The sequence below is a fragment of the Dasypus novemcinctus genome, chromosome 2 (genome assembly GCF_030445035.2).
Source record: "Dasypus novemcinctus isolate mDasNov1 chromosome 2, mDasNov1.1.hap2, whole genome shotgun sequence".
Lineage (NCBI taxonomy): Eukaryota > Metazoa > Chordata > Mammalia > Cingulata > Dasypodidae > Dasypus > Dasypus novemcinctus.
In genome coordinates, this window is record NC_080674.1 from 159,442,068 (window position 1) to 159,464,054 (window position 21,987).

The 21,987-nt window shown below is 41.1% G+C and overlaps 1 protein-coding gene and 1 pseudogene across 1 annotated transcript in view; one reads left to right on the forward strand and one right to left on the reverse strand.

The window, feature by feature from the left end:
* Nucleotides 1–21,987, reverse strand: part of PDE6A (phosphodiesterase 6A) — a 106,297-nt gene that overhangs the window by 10,972 nt on the left and 73,338 nt on the right. The window contains exons 15-17 of the mRNA XM_004453729.5: nt 20,615–20,702; nt 20,333–20,433; nt 19,846–19,953 (exon numbers count right to left, since the gene is read on the reverse strand). Coding sequence (XP_004453786.1) covers nt 19,846–19,953; nt 20,333–20,433; nt 20,615–20,702 — 297 coding nt within the window. The remainder of the gene's footprint in view (nt 1–19,845; nt 19,954–20,332; nt 20,434–20,614; nt 20,703–21,987) is intronic.
* LOC111763027 (U6atac minor spliceosomal RNA) lies at nt 4,091–4,198 on the forward strand (annotated as a pseudogene).

Genomic DNA, 21,987 nt, shown 5'->3' on the forward strand with positions numbered 1-21,987 from the left:
TGGAAGGTCTTACAAATTACTCGTGAAATGTTAACACGGTTACATAAAATCTCGAAAATCCATACCATTCCTTAAGTAAATAAGCTTTTAGCAATGCATACATTTCTTTGCATTAACTTCAAAATATGTGGCCTGTGCTAAATGTTATGTTTGTAGACATTTTTAAGTTTACTCTCAAATAGATTAAGCAAATAAAGGCTTAACTGTGCAAACAAGAGTCACCAGTTCCTTGTTCCCTGTCAGTGTCCCCATTTTAAGACCAACGGCTTGGCTTCGGGAGAACACTGGATGTTTATTTTCCTTGGCTGTACAGATCATGTGAAAACCACTCCCAGCCAAACTGGGGGCGGGGTGGGGGGGGAGAGAACACACCCCAGCGTTTTATAGACAAAGATTTGGTGCGCACATGGGTGGTGTGGGAAGGCATCCGGGCAGCAGAAAAGGCAAGCCTGAGCCTTGGACCCTAAGCACCAGGCACAAAGGCACTTCAGCACCTGTCCCCACCTTTCCCCTTGCGTGCTCTGGCCTAAGGTGTCATGCTAGGCTTTAGGGTTACAGAGGCTTGCATTTGCTCAAGGAACATAGAGAAAAAAAAAGTCATGTAATATGCTAAGAGGGATGGCAAAAAGAAATACAGGGTGCAAAAAAAGCAGCAGGAGACAAAGGTATGGTGGGCCGAGGCTCAGCAGAGAGAGCATGCACTTGCCGTTGGTCGGAAGGCCGTGAAGGAGGTGGGCCCCAGGCAGCATTCATTTCACCACCCTGTACCCGTCTGTGCACCAGACCCTGTGCAGGGCTGCGTGCATCTGCTCTCTGCTGTCAGAGAGCGCGCGGGCTTGCTGGTAACAAGAGAAGCTGAACTAGGCCTGGGAGGTCAAGGAAGCCTCCTCCACGAAGTGACTCTTGCGCTATTATTTGTAGGAAGTAGAGACTTTTCGTGATAGAGAAAGGAATGGGAGAAAGGCACTCCAGGTGGAGAGACCATCAAGTGAGAGGCCCAGGTGGAAGGAAGCCTGGAATAGTCAAAGAACTGGCAGGGAGGTGGGAGCTCAGGGAACAACCGAGAGCCCATAAGAGGAGGCCTAGGACAACATGGAGCCCGGAATCATGGCGAGGGGACGGTCTTCATGCTAAGAACCACAGGAAAAGCCACTGAAGTGTTTGAACAGAGGGGTGAAAAGGTCAGATTTGCATTTTATGAAGACCACCACAGCTTTGGTGAGGGGGAAATGAGCAGAAGCAGGGGGGCCAGTTAAGAAGACATTGCAGGACCTGGAAAAAGAGATAGAGGTGACAACAAAAGACATTGAAGAAGCAAGCTCAACAGGACGTGGTGACAGATTAGACATGCAAAGTGCGGAAGAGGGAGATGTCAGGGTGGCAGCGAGTAAAGGAGGCATGGTTCTAATGCAGAAGAGCAAGATTAAGTCATGAAGACTTTGTATGCTAAGAAACGTGAACCTTATCCTCTTGGTAGGTGAGACTCATCAAGAGGGATGGAGTTTAATGGGAGAACTGTAAAATTGCATCCCGGGCTTTGGAGTCTTGGCCCTTCTCACTTGCTGTTCTGAGGACAAGTGACAATGTGTTTGAGCCTTTGTTGGTTTGTTTGTAAAAATGAGTTAATTCCAGTCCTCGATGCCCCCTGAATGACTGTGTGACACTAGGTAAGTCACTTAGGGTCTCTGAAACTCAATTTCCTCATTTGTAAAACTCTAGACCAGGGATTGGCTGATTTTTTCTATAAAGGCTCAGATGGTAAGTATTTTAGCTTTTGCAGACCATATGGTTTCTATTACAACTTCTCAATTCTGCTGTTGTGATGCGAAAGAGCCACAGATGATATGTCAAGGCAGGCTGATTTATCTGAATGTCCATTATACTTTTCAAAGAAGTGGATTATTATTATTTTTATTAGAGAAGTTGTGGGTTTACAGAGAAATCCTGCATAAAATACAGGGTTCCCGTATACCACTTTATCATTATAATCTTGCATTGGTGTGGTACATTTTTTTACAATTGATCAAAGTTCATTTTTGTAATTGTTCTAGTAACTATAGTCCATGGTTGAACTTAGGGTTCACTGTGTTGTGCAATTCCATAGATTTAAAAAATTTTTATACTAGTTAACATATATACAACCTAAATTTACCCCTTTTTGCCACATTCAAATATATAATTCAGTGCTGTTAATTATGATTACAATGTTGTGCTACCATCACCACCATCCCAGCCAAAACTTTTCCATGGTCCCATGATACTTTTAATTTCTTTTGAATCCAGAAGAAAAAAATGAATATAATAGTAGTGAATATATATTAATAATAATGAATTCAGCATGGATTATATTTGTCTTTAGGCCAAGATCATCATAAAATATAATTTTAAATATTTTTTATTGGAGGAAGGAGCCAGGAAGGCAACTACCCAGGGCCCACAAAAGTCATACTGCATCCCTCTAAAAAAGAATAAGCTTTATGTATGGTCACTGAAACTTAAATTCCCTAGGATTTTCACATGTCATGAGATATTATTCTTCTGAGTTTCTTCCAACCATTTCAAAATGAAATGATCATTCTTAGCTCATGGGCTATACAAAAAAAAAATAGGCACCAGGCCTCTCAACCCCAGTACAAGGAGGTCTTCCAGCTTATGTTTAGTCAGACCGTCAAAAGTGAAATCTGGAATTAAGTGGAGGCAGAAAGGGTTTGAAGAGGAATGGGCAGTCACTCCCTCACTCTAGAGTTAAACATCTTGACACTAAAGTAAACAGACCAAAGTAGGGTGACCCAAAAAATAACTATGTAGGAGTCTGGTGAAAGTTGACTGGCTTATGGCATGTCAGGGGTGAGGTGTGGACCTCAGATCAGAGAGGCTCATGGACATAAACCTTTTCAGAAAACCAAAGCACACCACCACCTACCATGCACTCTAAATACCTCAGCAAAGCCCCCACAAAGATCTAAAAAGTTGGTACTACCATTATCCTTATTGAGCAGATGAGGAAACAGAAGAACAGAACAACGAAGTAATCTGCTCAAGGTTGCACCACTGAGTGAGAGAGCCCAGACTCACATCCAGGCTCTCTGGACAAGAGCCCAAGCCAGTAACATCTAGGTTCTACACAAATGTGAAGCAGTTCTAATTAGGCACCTGATCACCTCAATAATGGACCCCCCAAGATTGCTTTACAGCAGTGGCTCTCAGTAGGGGGTGGCTCCCCCGCCAGGGGACATTTGGCAATGTCTGGACATGTTCGATTGTCATAACTGGGGGAGGTAGATACTGTAAGCTTTCAGTGGGTGGAAACCAGGGATGTTGCTAAACACCCCACAATGCACAGGACAGCCCTCTACAACAGAGGGTTAGCCCCAAGTGTCAATAGTGCCAGGAATGAGAAACCTTGTTTCACAGCAATGGTCTTCAAATCTTTTTCCTTGACTACCTGACAAAATAATTTTGAAAAAGGCTTATTTTCTCACATACAACTTAAAAAGTGGATATCTTAAATTTTTCATTATAAGTTTAGATACTTGCAAAGGATTTAATTTACATCACATTATAAATATTAAAATGTTAAAATTGTTACACCATCCTTTAAATACAAAAGAATCTAAATAGTACAGTGCATTTGATATCAGTCATCATCTCATCATCCATTTAAAAACACATGGGGTAGCGTATGTGGCTCAACTGATAGAGCGTCCGCCTACCATAGGGAAGGTCCAGGGTTCGATCCCCAGGGCCTCCAGACCAGTATGGTAAGCTGGCCCACCCTCAGTGCTGCCACGCACAAGGAGAGCCACCCCACATGAAAAAAGCACAGACCTCCCAGGAGTGGTGCTGCACACACAGAGAGCTGACACAGCAAGATGAAGCAACAAAAAAGACATGGTTTCCCAGTGCTACTGGATAATGCAAGCAGATGCAGAAGAACACACAGCGAATGGACACAGAGAGCAGACAATGGGGCGGGGGGCAGGGGGGAAAGGGGAGAGAAATAAATTAAAAATCTTTTAAAATAAATAAATAAAAACACATCAACAAGCTCTTTTTCTATGTGTATGTATATGCTTTAAAGTCCTTTACTGTGTTATATGAAAGGAGAGGATAGCACTCCCCTTGACAAGGATGGAAGAGGCCCTCAGGCCTGTACAACATGCATAAAGTCCTTTACTGATCACCAGTTCATATTTATCTGCAATCAAATATGTACATAAACTAAAATTAAATAATTAAAATATTTTTCTGTAATCATAGCCTCCAAGAGTTAAAAGTTTTTCTTTTGTATTAAGTTATTATAAATACAAAATTACCCATTTTTATAAATAATTATTAAACACTCAAATATTTTTGGAAATTCATCTCTTAATGAAATAGGATGGGCTATTTTTTCAATTGGTTAATGAATGAATATTTATTATTGCTAGACTAAGATAGGATTCAGCATCTAATTTATATCCATTTTTCATTTTTATAATGTAAGCACTTAGAAATCTTGGGAATGAAAAGAGTTTTGTTACAGCAATGTCACTCAAATCTTTGAATTCTTCCAAATTAAATCTTAGAAATCATACTGTGATCATTATTTTGAATGATCAGCTGACAATTCAATTAGATTCCCCTTCATTTCATTGAAAACAAACATTAGAATCATTCACTTTTTCAATTTCTGGGATGTATGCCATAAAGATTTCACCAAGACTTCTCATATGACTATCAAATATACCTATAACACTTTCTTGTAGAGGCACTTTGATTAGCCCAATATACTCAGAATGGGTTAGGCAAATTAAAGCATCATGAGTGTCAAACACCTCATGACGGTGCATAGTTTAAAAATGTTCCACATCACTCAGGATTAGGGAAATGCCAATCAAAATTACAATGAGATATCATTTCACACCTATCAAAATGGCCACTACTAAAAAGACAGAGAAGCACAAGTGTTGGAGAGGATGTGGAGAGAAAGGAACACTTAGTCATTGTTGGGGGAATGCAGAACGGTACAGCCACCGTGTAGGACTGTTTGGCATTACCTAAAGAAACTGAGTATAGGCAGTGGCCACTGGAGGTTCTGAGGAGAGGGAGAGGGAAAAATAGGTGTAATTTTGTGAATTATCTTGAATGATATTGCAATGACAGATACTACCCATTGTATATCTTGTAATAACTTGCAAAAATGTGTGGAAGAGAGTGTAAACTACAATGTAAACAATAATCATCACTCAGTGGCAATGCTCCAAGAAGCATTCATCAATTGTGGCAAATGTAGCATGCTAATAAAGGATGTTGATGTGGGAAAATGTGGGAGGGCTAGGGAGCAGGGCATATGGGAATCCTCTATATTTTTTGTGTGTAACACTTATGTAATCTAAGTTTCTTCTAAAAAAATTAATGTTTTTTTTTTAAAAAAGAAACTGAATATAGATTTGCCACGTGACCCTCCAATACCACTACTGAGTATATATGCAAAAGAACTAGAGTGGTGACACGAATACACATCTGCACACATATATTCATGGCATTATTCACGACTGTCAAAACTTGGAAACAAGGGAAGCGGGCTTGGCCCAGTGGTTAGGGCGTCCGTCTACCACATGTGAGGTCTGCGGTTCAAACCCCGGGCCTTCTTGACCCGTGTGGAGCTGGCCCATGAGCAGTGCTGATGTGTGCAAGGAGTGCCCTGCCACGCAGGGGCACCCCATAAGGAGAGCCGCCCAGCGAGAAAGAAAGTGCAGCCTGCCCAGGAATGGCGCCACACACACGGAGAGCTGACACAACAAGATGACACCAACAAAAAGAAACACAGATTCTCGTGCCACTGACGACAACAGAAGCGGACAAAGAAGACAACGCAGCAAATAGACACAGAGAACAGACAGCTGGGGCGGGGGGGTGGGTGGTGGAAGGGGAAATAAATAAATAAATAAATCTTTAAAAAAACAAAACAAAAAAACTTGGAAACAATCCAGGTGTCCATCAACCAATTAGTGGATAAACAAACTGTGGTGTATTCACACAATGGAATATTAAAAAACAGTAAGAAGAAATAAAGTTGTAAAGCCTATGACAACATGAATGAACCAAGAAGACATTATGTTGAGAAAGCAAGCCAGTCACAAAAGGATAAATACTGTATGATTACATTACTATGAACCAAATATATTGTGTAATATATTGTATGATTCAAAAAATTTTTTATATGTATCTAGTACATTTTAAAAAAAGAAGAAAAAATGAAGTCATAAAGCATATGACAACGTGGATGAACCTGGAGGACATTATGTTGAGTGAAGCAAGCAGACACAAAAGGACAAATAGCATATGATTGCATTACTATGAACTAAATATATTGTGTAACATATTGTATGATTCCATTTTTATAAAACGTAAATATAAATCCATTTATAAAGATGAAATTTGATTAGTGGTTATGTAGGGCTAGGGAAGGCATGCTAAGGGGTGTGGAGTTTTTAATTTTGGAGTAATGAAATAATTCTAAAATTTTTGTGATGAATGCACAAATTGTGATTATACAAAAAGTCATTGATTATTCACTTTAGATAGATTGTAGGGTATGTGAATATATCTCAATAAACTGCTGAATAACTAAATAAATAAATAAATGTGTAAGAATAGCCAGAAATAGCACCTATGTACAGCAGGGAAAACATAGAAAGATAGAGAGGTAAAGAATTTTCTTGTTTGTTTGTCTGGTTTTTGTTTAATATTATTATTATGGAAATAATGAAAATGCTCTAATAATGATTAAAGTGATGAATGCACAACTATGTTATTATACCAAATATCATTGATTGTACACTTCAGATGAATTGTATGCTTTATTAATATGTATCAATAAAATTGATTTATTTAAAAAAAATTAGGGAGTGGGTGTAATAAATCAGTGGTTGAGCATGTGCTTCCCATATATGAGGTCCTAGGTTCAACCCCCTGGGACCTCTGGGGAAAAAAAGCATTATTAGGGAGCAGATGTGACTCAAGAGGTTGAGTGCCTGCTTCTCACATGAGAGGTCCTGGGTTTGATTCCCAGTGCCTCCTAAAAAAACAAAATAACATACAACAAGCAAAGAGCTGAAGCCCTTCCTTGGGGTTTGTAGCAGTTTGATATTATTCATGAATTACAAACAAAGATACTGATTGTTTGTAAACTGGTCTGTTCCTTTGTGAGTGATTGTATTAAATTCAAAGGTTTTACCTTTACATGATTAAATCAAGATTAGGGCTTTGATTCAACAATATCAGTAGGGCATAGCTCAGTTTAAGTCCCCGCCTCCTTGGTGGCCTATATAAATGGACACACACTCAAGAAGACACACAGAAGAAGATACATGGAAGAAGAGAAAGAGAGAACTTTGCCAGTTTTGATCCTGGGGCCAGAGAGGTGAGTCATTCGCCTGATAGTTTACAGCTGAAGAGACCAGAGCCCTGAGCAGCCAAGAAGGCCCAGAAAGGAATGAGCCTGCAGCCTACAGCTGAAATCAGAAGACAGGCCCATGGAGCCTGAAGAGGAAGAGGAAGGCTGAACCTTCACAGAGATTGGCAACTATCTTGCTTCAACACATGGCAAATGACTCGGGTGAGAAAGTATTAATACCTCTTATGGTACCTTGAGTTGGACTCTTTAGGGCCTTTTACCTGTAAGCTGTTACCCCAAATAAATATCCTTTATAAAAACCAACAGATTTCTGGTACTTTGTGTCAGCACCTCTTTGGCTGACTAATACAGGGTTGTGATGTGTTTACTGAGTAAAAGAGGCTTTGAAGACAGCAGTATTTCAAATTGTCCCTCTGTTTCATAACTCAACAATTTTTTTCAAAAAGGGGCAGAGTTTGCCTTTAATTAGTAAAGTAGGAGAAGAGTGAAGGAACTGACAATACCTCGCCTACTGTGCTTCCTCAGGAAGATTAATATTAAGAAAGAGAAGATTGAGGTCCTGCCTCCAATATTTTTAATTAAACATTACGTCTTAGAAATCCTTCTCCATCATTTCTTTTTAAAAAAGTAATATATATATGTAGAGAGAGAGAAGTTGTGAGCTTACAAAACATTCATGCATAATGTGCAGAATTTCCTCACATCTCCTCTCCAACACCTTAAATTGTTGTGGAATATTTGTTATAGATTATGAAAGAACATCATTAGACTATTATTGCTAAGTATGCTTCATAGCATACACTTGGTATATTTTTTCCATATATCCCCTATTATTCACACCATGTATTAGTATTGTACATTTGTTATAGTTCATGATAGAACACTTATATTTGTAGTGTTAACCACAGTCCATCTTCTACCACATGGTTCACTTTGTTATAGTGTGATGCCTTGTACAATTTATTCAAAATATATACTCAGTGGCTCTCACTTTCATCACAGAGTTATGCAGTTATCACTTCAGTAAAATTTTGAATTTTTTCCTTAATCCAAAAGAAAAAATCCCATACCCCCAGTAGTAATTTGATATTATTTATGAATTCCGAAATTAGATATTAGATTATGTTTGTAAACTGGTCTGTTCTTCTGGGCATATTAGATTGTATTAGATCCAGAGGTTTCACTTTTACTTGATTAAATTATGATCAAGCCTTTGATTGGGCCCTGTCAGTAGGACCCTGAGTCCCTGCCCCCTTGGTGGGTTAGGACTCACAGAGAAAATGACAGAGCAGAGAAGAGACCTGGAGTTTTCATGCTGGAGCCCCAGGAAGTAAACACACAGAGAAGCAGATATGTGAGGAAAGAGAGAAGGCTCCACTAGATACAGCAGAGGACCCAGGAAGAAAGACAAGCCATTTGCCTGATAGTTTACGGCTGGCTTTTGAAGAGCAGAGCAGCTGAGCCCAGAGAGAAATGAGTCCTGGGGAGAGAGACAAGCCTCATGCTAACCTACTGCTGAGAAAGGAAGAAGCTGGGACCATGGAGCCTTAAGAGGAAAAAGAAGGCTGAACCCTCGCAGAGGCCGGCAGCCATCTTGCTCCAACATGTGGCAACAGACTTTGGTGAGGGAAGTACCTTATGCTTTATGGCCTTGTGACTGTAAGCTTCTACCCCATATAAATACCCACTATAAATGCCAACAGGTTTCTGGTACTTTACATCAGCACTCTTTGGCTGACTAATACACTCCCCTTATTATTGACTCTTAGTGGTGATATAGTACCATCTTTGATGTTGATGTAAGAATATTACAATATCGTTGTAACTATAGTCCATAAATTATATTAACTGAATTTTCCCCATGCATCGCTATATTCTCACCTCCTTGTAATAGTGACTTACATATGTTCTAGTTCACAGAAGAACATTCTTGTATTTATCCTATTAACCACAATCTTCACCCCTCTCTGGGTTCACTAGGTTATTCAGTCCCCTAGATTATTCTCTAGCTTTCTTTCAAAAGACATTTATATCCCTAAACTACTCCTTTCAGGCACAATCCCGTTTATAAACTGGCTGTGTTAGTTATACTCACTGTAGCAGTTTGCTATAATCAATGAATTCCAAAAAGAAATATTGGATTATGCTTGTAGTCTGATCTGTACCTGGGCATGATTGAGTTATGATTAGGGTGATAAAAGATAAAAGGCATGACGAAGAACAGAGTTGGGGATTTCTGATGTTAAAATTTAATGCTGAAAACCTGGGAAGTCAACACACAGAAGAAAGAGAAGCCAGCCCCAGGAAGGAAGGAAACTTGAAGCCAGAGTAAAGCAAGCCCCAGGAATGGAGGAACCCAGGAAGCCTGAACCTTCACAGATGTCGTCAGCCATCTTGCTCCAAATAGACTTTGGTGAGGGAAGTAGCTTATGCTTTATGCCCTGGTATCTATAAACTCCTACTCCAAATAAACACCATTTATAAAAACCCAATCAATTTCTGGTATTTTGCATCAGCACCCCTTTGGCTGACTAATACACTCACTATAATGTCTTACCATCAATGCTATCCATTTCCACACATTTACAGTCAAGCTAATAAAAATTCCATATACATTAACCATCAGTACCCTTTCTCAGCCCTCATCCTGTCTCCTAGTAACCTATAGTCTATGTTTTAATTCCATGTACTTATTCCTCATATTTAGTTCATATTAATGAGACCATATATTTGTCCTTTTGTGTTGGCTTATTTAACTCAGCATAGTGTCCTCAAGGTTCATCCATGTTATCATATGTGTCCCAATTTCATTTCTTCTTACAGCAGCATAGTATTCTATCATATGTGGGTACCACATTTTCTTTATCCATTCATCTGTTGGTGGATACTCTGGTTATTTCCATCTTTTGGTAATTATGAATAATGCTGCTGTGAAGACAGGTGTGCAAATATTTCTTCACATCACTGTTCTTTCTCTTTTTGGGATTCATAAAATAACCTCAAACTGCCACATGTGGTTTCTAAACATTTCTCCCATTGAGTAAGCTGTATTTTCACCTTCTTGATGAAGTTCTTTGAAGGACAAAAGTGTTTAAGTATGAGAAGGTCCCATTTATCCATTTTTTCTTTCATTGCTCTTGCTTTGGGTGCAGGGTTTAAGAAATCACTATCTAACACCAGGTCTTGAAAATGTTTCCCTAAATAATCTTCTAGAAATTTTATAGTTCTCACTTTTACATTTAGGTCTCTGATCCATTTTGAGTTAACTTTTGTATAAAATGTGAGCTAGGGGTCCTCCTTTCTTTTGGCTACAGATATCAAGTTTTCCCAGCACCACTTGTTGAAGACTGTTCTGCCCCAGCTGAGAGGGCTTGACAGCCCTGTCAAAAATCACTTGACCATAGAAGTGAAGGTCTGTTTCTGAACCATCAATTCAATTCCATTGGTCTCTATGTCTATCTTTATGCCAGCACCATGCTGTTTTTACCACAGTAGCTAGGTAATATGATTTAAAGCCTGGAAGTAAGAGTCTTCCAACCTCGTTATTCATTTTTAAGATGTTTCTGACTATTTGGGGCCCTATACCTTTCCAAATAAATTTGATAACTGACTTTTCCATTTCTGCAAAGTAGGTTGTTTGAATTTGGATCAGGATTGTATTGAATATGTAAATCATTTTTAGTTGAAGTGACATATTAATAATTTTGGTCTTCCAATCCACGAACGCAGACCACCCTTCCATTTATTTAGGTTTTCTTTGATTTCTTTAGCAATACATTGTAGTTTTCTGAGTCCAGGTGCTTGGCTTGTATTGAACTTGGTTAAGTTTATTCCTAAATATTTGATTCTTTTAGTCACTATTATAAATGGAATTTTTTCATGATGTCCTCCTCAGATTGCTCATCCCTAGTGTAGAGAAACACTACTGATTTTTGTGTATTAATCTTGTATCCTGCCACTCTGCTAAATTTGTTTATTAGCTCTAGTAGTTTTATTGTAGATTTTTCAGGACTTTCTAGGTATAGAATCATATCATTTATGAATAGTGAAAGTTTAACTGCTTCCTTCCCACTTTAGATGCCTTTTATTTCTTTTTCTTATTTGATTGCTCTAGCTAAAACCTCTAGCACTATACTGAACAACAGTGGTGACAGTGGGCATCCTTATCTTATTCCTGATCTCAGTGGGAAAACTTTCAGGCTTTCACCATTGAAAACAATGTTAAGTGTGGGTTTTTCATATATTCCCTTAATCATGTTGAGAAACTTTCCTTCAGTTCCTATCATTTGGAATGTTTTTTATCAAGAAAGGATGCTGGATTTTGTCAACTGCCTTTTCTGCATCAATTGAGATGATCAAGTGGTTTTTATTCTTTGATTTATTAATGTGATGCATTGTGCTGATTCATTTTCTTATGTTGGGAAGTGGACATGGCTCAACTGATAGAGCATCTGCCTACCATATGGAGGGTTCTGGATTCTATAGTCAGGGTCTCCTGACCTGTGTGGCGAACTGGCCCACGTGTAGTGCTGACATGCACAAGGAGTGCCATGCCATGCAGGGATGCCCCCACATAGGGGAGCCCCATGTACAAGGAGTGCGCCCCACAAGGAGAGCTGCCCCATGTGAAAAAAGCACAGCCTGCCCAGAGGTAGTGCTGCACACACGGAGAGCTGATGCAGCAAGATGACACAACAGAAAAGAGATGCAGATTCCCAGTGCCACCTGATAATACAAGTGGACACAGAAGAACACACAGCAAACGGACATTGAGAGCAGACAATGGTGGGGGGGTGGGGAAGGGGCGAGAAAAAAAATAAAAAATAAATATTTAAAAGAAAAATTTCTTATGTTGAAACACCCTTGCATGCCTGGAAGTGAGGGTCTTCCAATCTCGTTCTTCATTTTTAAGATGTTTCTGGCTATTTGGGGCCCTATACCCACTTGATCATGATGAGTAATTCTTTTAATGTGTTTCTGGATTTAATTAGCAAGTATTTTGTTGAGGATTTTTGCATCTATATTCATTAGGGAAATGAGTCTCTAATTTTTTTTTTCATAATATATTTTTTGGGCTTTGGTTTTGGTTTCATAGAACGAGTTTAGTAGCATTCCTTCTTGTTCAATTTTTGGGAAGAGTCTAAGTAAGATTGATATTAAGTCTTCTTTGAATTCTTGGTAGAATTCACCTGAAAATTCATCTGGTCCTGGACTTTTCATTTTGGGGAGTTGTTTGATGACTGTTTCAATCTCCTTGTTTGTGATTAGTTTGTTGAGGTCTTCTATTTCTTCTAGAGTCAGTGTAGGTTGTTCATATGTTCCTAGGAATTTTCCCACTTTATCTACATTGTCTAGTTTGTTGGAATCCAGTTGTTCATTGTATCCTCTTATCACCTCTTTGATGTCTGTGCGGTCAATAGTAATGTCTGCAATTTCATTTCTGATTTTATTTATTTGCATCTTCTTTTTTTCTTTGTCAGTCTAGTTAAGGGTTTGTCAATTTTGTTGATCTTCTCAAAGAACCAACATTTGGTTTTGTTAATTCTATTGTTTTATTGTTGTTGCTGTTGTTAATTTCATTTATTTCTGCTCTGATAATTGTTATTGCATCCCTTCTGCTTGCTTTGGGAATAGCTTGCTGTTCTTTTTCTAGTTCCTCTGGCTGTGTAGTTAAATCATTGATTTTACCCCTTTCTTCTTTTTTAATATAAGCATTGAGGAATATCAATTTCCCTCTCAGTATTGCTTTTGCTACATCCCATAGGTTCTGCTATATTGTGTTCTTGTTTTCATTTGTCTCAAGATATTTACTGATTTCTCTTGCAATTTTTTTTGACCTGCTGATTATTTAGTAGTGTGTTGTTTGAACTCCATATATTTGTGAATTTCCCTTTTCCTTCCTGTTGTTGATTTCCAGCTTTATTCCATTATGATCAGAGAAAGTGCTTTGTATAATTCTGGTCTTTTTAAAATTATCGAGATCAGTTTTGTAGCCCAACATATGGTCTATTCTGGAGAAAGTCCATAAATATTAAGAATAATGTATATCCTGCTGTTTTGGGGTACACAGTTCTGTATATGCCTATCATGTTTAGTTAATTTATCATATTATTCAAGCTCTCTATTTCTTTATTGATTTTCTGCCAAGATGATCTATCCAGTGATGAGAGTGGTGTATTAAAGTCTCCAACTATTATTGTAGAGCAATTTATTTCTCCCGTCAGTTTTGCCAGTGTTTGCCTCATGTAATTTGGGGCATCCTGGTTGGTGCATATGCATTTATGATTGTTATTTCTTCCTGGTGAATTGCCCCTTTTATTAAAATTTAATGATCTTCCTTGTTTCTAATAATAGCTTTGTTTTTAAAGCCTATATCATCCAATATAAGTATAGCAACTCCAGCTTTTTTTGGTTACTGCATGCATGGAATACCTTTTTCCAGTCCTTCATGTTCAGTCTATTGGTATCTAAGGAGAGTCTGCTGTAGACAGTATATAGATGGTTCATATTTTTTATTCATTCCACCAGTTTGTGTCTTTTGACTGGGGAGTGTTTTATGTACCAAGGAGTTGCTGAAGCAAAGTATCCAAAATGTATTGGCTTTTATAAAGGGTATTTATTTGGGGTAAAAGCTTACAATTCCAAGGCTGTGAAAAGCCCAATTCAAGGCACCATAAAAGGAACTTTCTCACCAAAGTCAGCTGCCATGTGTTGTAACAAGATGGTGGGTATAGCACTCCTTGCACACATCAGCACTGCGCGTGGGCCAGCTCATCACATGGGTCAGGAGGCCCTGGGTTTGAACTCTGGACCTCCCGTGTGGTAGGTGGATGCTCCCATCCATTGAGCCAAATCCATTTTTTCCCAGTATCTTCTTGATGTTCTTAATCTCTTTAGCCATCTCATTAAGTTTATTAAGGAGATTTGTTTGAACATCTAAGATTAGTAGTCTCAAGTCCTTTACATCATCTGGAGGTTTAGTTTTTTTCTTTGACTGGGCCATAGCTTCCCATTTCTTGGTATGGATTGCAATTTTTGTTGGTGTCTCAACTTCTAATGCTCAGCATGTAGATATATTTATTCTGGACTCCTCTCTCTTTAGTCTAGGGCTTTCTAATTAGTTGGCTTTGTGCTTTAGCCCCTCTTTGAAACTTTGTTCAACTTAATTTGAAAATTTATAGTGGCTAAAGTTTAGGCAATCCAAATTTCTTCAGTTTTTTTTCATCTGTTTCTTGCCCTTTCTCCCTTGCTGATTGCAGGATAGGAATTGAGGATGTGGTTGGTACTATAAACCATGGAGCAAGCTGCCCATATTGCCCCAGAAACTGACGGAGCTCTCCCACCTTTCTCGCCTGCCAGGGGTTGGGTTGGAGCTGTAGCCATGTGCAGTAACCAAGCCGTGCAGGTCAAGGCCATCTGTAGTTGCCTGGAGAGACTGATAAAGCTCCATGCCCCTTCCTCCTCTGCCTGGTACGAGGACAGAGTTGCAGGTTTGGGCAGTAAACTAAGACATGCAGGTCATGACTGACATAAATTGCCCAGACAGACTGACAAATACCAGGTCCCCTCTTCTCCTACCAGGGGCAGGGATGGAGCCACAGGTGTGTACAACAATCTAGTCTGTATGGGCCAAATGAGACTACAGTTGCCCAGAGAAACTGGAGAAACACTGCCTCCCTCCTATCCTATTGAGTAGTGGGGATGAAGCCATAACTATGCAAAACAATCTTGTCCGTGTGGGCCGAAAGTGACTGCAGTTACCCAGAGAGGGTCAAGGAATACTGTCCCTCCTCCTGCCCTGTGAGTGGCCAGAATGGAGCCACTGGTGGGCCCACTAATCTAGTCCATGTGGGCTGAAAGTGACTGCAGTTGCTCAGAAAGGCTGAGGGAGCACTATCCCTCCTCCTACATGTTGGGGGCAGGGATGGAGCTACAGATATGTCCAACAGTCTAGTTCATGCAGGCTGAAAGCAACTGCAGTTGCCCAGAGTGGCTGAAGGAGTACTGTCCTTCCTGCCCTGTCAGAGGTGGGGATGGAGTAAGAAATGTGTCCAACGGTCTAGCCCATGTGGGCCAGAAGTGGCCACAGTTGCCTGGCAAGGCTAGGTAGCGTTATCTCTCCTCCCTCCCTGCCTGGGACAGGGATAGAGCCAGAGGTGTGGGCAGTAAACTAATCCATGCCAGTCAAAACTGACTGCAGTTGCCCAGACAGACTAATGAAGCACTGGTCCCCTGCCAGGGCAGGGATGGAGCCACAAGAGTGCATAATAGGGGAAGTGGACTTGGCCCAATGGATAGGGCATCCGCCTACCACATGGGAGGTCCGCAGTTCAAACCCCAGGCCTCCTTGACCCATGTGGAGCTGGCCCATGTGCTGTGCTGATGTGCGCAAGGAGTGCCGTGCCACGCAGGGGTGTCCCCCACGTAGGGGAGCCCCACATGCAAGGAGTGCGCCCCGTAAGGAAAGCCACCCAGCGTGAAAGAAAGTGCAGCCTGCCCTAGAATGGCGCCATACACACGGAGAGCTGACACAACAACAAGATGATGCAACAAAAAGAAACACAGATTCCGGGTGCCACTGATAAGGATAGAAGTGGTCACAGAAGAACACACAATGAATGGACAAGGAGCACAGACAACTGGGTAGGGGGGAGGAAGGGAAGAGAAAAATATAAATAAATAAGAGTGCATAATAATCTAGTCCATGTGGGCCAAAAGCACCTGCAGTTGCCTGGAGAGGCTGGGGAAACACTGCTCCCCCTCCTATGGGGGGTAGGCAGGGATGGAGCCACAGGTGACCAACAATCTAGTCCATGTGGGCCAAAAATGCCTGCAGTTGCCCAGAGACACTGAGAAAACACCATCCCACCTCCTGTCGTACGTTGGGTGGGGATGTAGCCACATGGGTACCCAACAATATAGTCCATGTGGGCCAAAAGCCACTACAGTTGCCTGGCGAGGCTAGTGCAGGTCCCCCGAGTTTCCTCCCTGCCAGAGGCAGGACTGGAGCCTGGGCTAGGGTTGCAATCTGACCTGAGTGGAAGGAAGCTGCCCCTTAATGTCACTATGATTTTTCAATCAGCCCTGTTTCCCCTAAATCCAGGGGCAGAGTTAAAATGGAGGCTACCATTTTCCTTCCAACATGAACAGGTTCAAACTTTAGCTCCCCTTAGGACTGGACTTTAGCCAGCTGAATTTACTAATAAGTAGCTGAAGTCTGTGTCTATCTCTTCCTTCCTCATTGTTGGGAAATGGGGTTTCAACTCCAGCCAGGGAATAGCTCCTGAGATATCTTGCACCATCAGTGGGACACAGGCACCAGCCTCCATGGTGTGGAGTATTCTATTTATGAATTTTCCCTGAAGATGGGCAGTCTCTTCCAAGGATGTTACATTCTTCCAAGGACGTTACAGGATGCTCTTCTGGTCACCTGGGCCCCCCAAACAGGTGATTTAGATAATTCCGGCTGATTACTAACTGCACTGTAAAATGAGCTGACTCAGGGACTCCCTTTTCTGCCACCATCTTGCCCCTCCCTAGCCTTTCTTTTTAAAGGCTGTATGATGTTCCATTGTATGAAGGTACCCTATTTTATTTACCTGATCCCCCAGTGACGGGTATTTCAGTTGATTTCAGTCTTTTTTTGTAATCGCAAATTAATGATGCAATGAATAACTTTGTACATATCCTTGGAGCACATGTGGGAAAATATCTAGAGGGCAAATCCTAGACGTGGGATTGTTGAGCCAAAGAGTACGATTATTTACAATTTCGATAGGTACTGGCAAACAGCCCTCCATAAAGCCTGTATGTTTGCATTCCCACAATGGTGAATGATATTTCCTATTTCCTGTTAGCCTGTCCAACACAGTGTGTTATAAAACTTTTTAATCTTTGCCAATATAAAGGTGAAATTTTATACCTTACCGTAATTTTATTTTGCATTTCTTTTTTTTTTTTTTAGATTTATTTTATTTATCTCCCCTTCCCTCCCATTGTCTGCTCTGTGTGTCCATTTGCTTTGGGTTCCTCTGTGTCCACTTATATTCGTGTCAGCAGCACCAGGAATCTGTGTCTCTTTTAGTTGCATCATTTTGCTTGTCAGCTCTTCATGTGCACAGCGCCACTCCTGGGCAGGCTGTGCTTTTTTCACACAGGGCGGCTCTCCTTGCGGGGCACACTCCTTGTGCATGGGGCTCCCCAAAGCCGGAGACACTCCTGCGTGGTTCGGCATTCCTTGTGTGCATCAGCACTGTGTGTGGGCCAGCTCATCACATGGGTCAGGAGGCCCGGGGTTTGAAACCTGGACCTCCCATGTGGTCAGCAGACACCCTATCTGTTGAGCCAAATCCGCTTCCTTTGCATTTCTCTTAATATGAGTAAAGTCATCATCTTTTTATATGTTTACATCCCAGTGGTAATTCCTTTTCTGATGTCTCTTCATGTCCTTTGTTCATTTTTCTATTGGATTAGTTTTCCTGAATTATATTAACACTTTATTTACTAAGGAAATTAGCTCTTTTTCTGATAGAAGTATTGCAATATTTCTTCCCCAGCTTATCACTTGTATTTTGACTTTGGCTTTGTGTTTTTGTGTATGTTTTGTGGAAATCCCTATGTTTTATGTAGTCAAATCAATCTATTTTTATGACTTCTTAACTTTGTCTTGTTTAGAAAAGCTGACACTGAGTTTATTCTTTTTATTCTCCCATGCTTTTTCCCTCCCTCCCTCTTTCCCTATTTTGTTTGTTTTCTCATAAATTGTCTTTTAAAACTCTTTAATTCATCTGGAATTTATTTTGGCACAAAGAGTAAGAAAGGAATCTAACTTTATGACCACCCTATTGTCCCAACACCATTTATGAATAAGACACATTTCTCCTCTGGCATAAAATCTACTTTAGCACATGCATAGTTCATCTCGTAAGTCCAAATGACCTGACTGCCAACTCATGCCTAGGAATGAACTACCTTTAGCTGATCTCCTATTATCATTCAAGTATTTCAGAATTTGGGAAATATTCTTGCACACTTATTTCTCACAAGAACTTTGGAATCAGTTTCCTAATTCCCCCAAAATAAAGAAGTTATTCTACTTCAAATCACCTTAAATTAATAATGAATTAAGAAGAATAGACAGGAAGTGGATGTGATTCAGGTGGCTGGGAGCCTGCCTCCTACATGGGAGGTCCTGGATTCGGTTCCCAGTGCCTCCTAAAAGACCAGCAGACACATAGAGTAAACAACAAATAGACACAGAGAGAAGACAGCGAGTGCAAACAATGGGGGTGGGAATGGGAATAAATAAATAAAATCTTAAAAAAAAAAAAAACAGACAACTTTCTAATATTAAATCCTCTTATCCAAGAATGGAGACTTCTTTCCACTTATTCAAGTCTTCTGCTGCACCAGTTTGAAATTTCTAGGAAGGCAGGCAGCTCCTGGTCTATCTGGGTACAGCTATAGCTTGGGGGTGCCCCCTTGTTCAGTAGGAGCTCATCATACTGCTTCCCAGGATCAAGGGACCTTTTTGGAGGTCTGAGGGAGAATGACTTGCCACTTGCCCTTGTTCCCAGATTCTGTCCCAGAAGCTCTCCCCTTCTTTCTTGCAGGGACTTGAAACATTTGTGACTTAATCAAGCCTCATCTTTGCAGAAGCATCTGGGAGTAAAACCAACTGCCTGGTGCTCCCTTGGGAACTGGGTCAGGCTTTGTCTCCCCTTGAGGCCCCCCCTGACTATCACAATCAATGCCCGGATCCCACCACAGGGGAATCAAGGTGGGTCTAATATTCACAAAAGGCCTCAAATTTATACTTTCCCTCCATCATCAAGTCATGGATGTATAGTAAAAGGACTGAAGAAAGAGATTCACCAACCAACTTAAATTTGAGTCCCATTGCCAGACCCTATGCCAGTAATACACTATAAATTTTGTATTAACCATGTAACTAATTTGTGAATAGCACAGCTATATTGCAGGACATTGTCATGCATGTCCTGCAACACTAAAATGAAAACAAAACCCATTAAACTAAACAACAACAACAAAAACAAAAACCTATATATTTTGTGTGACACATAGCTATCACTCAAATCATAATTGGTATGATGCTCTATATTTTATCAAAAAGTTAAAGTTATATCACTTCGCCACTAAAATTCTGAGTTTTATGACAGAAATACTTCGATTATAGTAGTTTTTGCAAACAGAGAATTAAAACCATAATATATCACCTTGTATTTTTTAGTGCTAAAGTAAAGATTAAACGTACATCAATTTCTGCAATTCTGTTTTGGCCGAACTTCATTTTTTTATATATTAGAGGCCTCAAATTTCGTGTCCTAGGTCTCTCTTGAGGGTGGCAAGGCTTACCAATGCAGGACCTCACCTTATGACCCTGGGATTAAGGGGATTAAGGTTTAGTTCCTGTCTCAACTCACATAACGATTTCCTTCCGTGTCTGTTCCAGCATCATGTACTGTGTCCACTCCTGTTCAGACTCGTACGTCTTAGATTGATCCACAATCTTTTGGAACATTGTCCTCTTCCTACAAAATACACCAGTTTATGAAAGGGAGCAAGTCTTAGGATAAGGCAATACTTGAGCTTTCAACACAGTTGTTTCAGATGGCAGCTTATTAATATAACAGAATTAACAAGTTGAGGTTCAAAGAACCTAGCCCTGGAAGTGAATACCTAGGTTCTAACCCAAACTCCATCACTGATTTGTTGCCTGGTCTTGATGAGTCTCTTCCCCTGGACCTCACTTTCCTCCTCTGTATGATGAAGAGTATAATGTCCCACTCACACGGTTGTGGTGACAGTTAATGTGGACACAGCACATGTGCTGCGCTGGCATGTGGAGCTATGGTTACCGTTATCATTAGAGTCATTTTGAGTCATGATTAAATGAGAAGAGATACCCACTTGAAATACAGGGCAAGGTCTGTGGCGATGATAGCGATGTCCATCATGTGGATTGCATGCTCGTGCTGCCTGCGATTGAGGTTTTGAAAGATATTCAGGCCCTAAAGAGAAAACCAGAGGAGAGATGTGAGAAGTGATGCTGGCAGGAAAGTCATCCAACTACTGGTCACCCCAAACGACAGTGCAGGCAGCCCAGGCCACAAAAAGGAGAACACTCAGGCTCCCTGTGAGCATGGGGCTCCTGTCCAGGCCCAAGGCCAGCACAGAGGGTCCTCGTCCTACCTCATCTCTCAACAATGTTTTGCCAAATTCCAAGTGGTGTCTTTCCAAGATGGAGGACCCATGGAGCTTGGCCAGCGGGTTCTGGGATCTGAATGAGAGAGAGAGCGTATCAGCGTGGAGCGAGCAATGGGCAAGATGGAGGTTAAAGGCATCATCTGAAGGAAAGACTGTGAGATGGAGTAGGAAGCTGAGGAATCAGTCCCTCCGCCAGAGCAGCTATTGAACTGGCAGGAACCACCTAAATCAGTTATTTTGACACTGCAGAGGCCAGGAGAACACTGTAAAGCACTCAGGGAAAAGCAAGAAGAAGAGACTGGTAAATTGTGGTAAATACAGGTGAATTTCACCCTTGGTATAATGGTAACCATTCTCCATCCCTCAGTCTTACAGCAGAAGGCAGTGGAGGTGAAGCCAGCCAATAAGATAGGGAATCAATAGATGGATCTGGAACCTGGCAGAGAGTCCACATGGACAGCAGTAATCCCCGAGATGGAAGACCCTCCCCAAGATTCTGCCACTCAGAAGAAGACTTTCTCCAGAAGCCAGGAGAAGCCCCAGATGTTCCCCAAGGATTTTATCATTGGGCCCTCATGGGAGATTGATGGGAGAGATAATCAATCAAAATGTTAAACAGCTGCAACTCCTCCCCTGTCATTAGCAAAGAAGTGGGATAATTAATAGTTCAAAAAGCAGGCACAAGGCCTGAGCTCGCTCTCTCATGCACTCTCTCGCCTGTGGACCCCTGTCCTGCCCTCTGCGCAATGTTCTCACCATTTTTCCTCTGCCACGTGGCCACGCAAGTAAAACTTGGGCATTTATAACCTATAATGGGGAATTGTCGTCTGTAAATCAGCCCTCTTTATCATCTTTCAGCCCCTTCCTCTCTACCTGGGCCCCATGATCTATTATTTTCTTCCACTTCTCTTCCCTCCCTTCCTGAATAAATTACTGGCCTTACTCACCTGATGTGTTCTTGAAATTCATTTCTGCAGCCTAGTCAAGAACCTAAACAAAATCCGGTAACATATTTGGTGAGCCAGTTCAGGAGCTCGTTGGTGAGTGAAACTATGGCCTTCAGCCTGTTTAATGCCTTCCTTTGGTTCTCCATTTTAAACGGGTTTGCCTACGAGCCCCCACAGGACGTGATCCCAAGAGGGAAGGGGCCAGGACACAGGAATTCTCCATATCCGTGCCGCGCACCCACACTCGTGAGATCTGACCCCAGTGGGAGGGCTGCGGCACAGGACAGGAGCTCAAATCATAGCCCTGCCAAAGCAAGTTTCCCAGCAGAGCATCCAGCCTGGCAAAGCTGCTTTTTCAAGCCTTTTTAGCAGCGGGGGCTTTGTCCTCAGGCCCGCCAGCCATTGCCCACC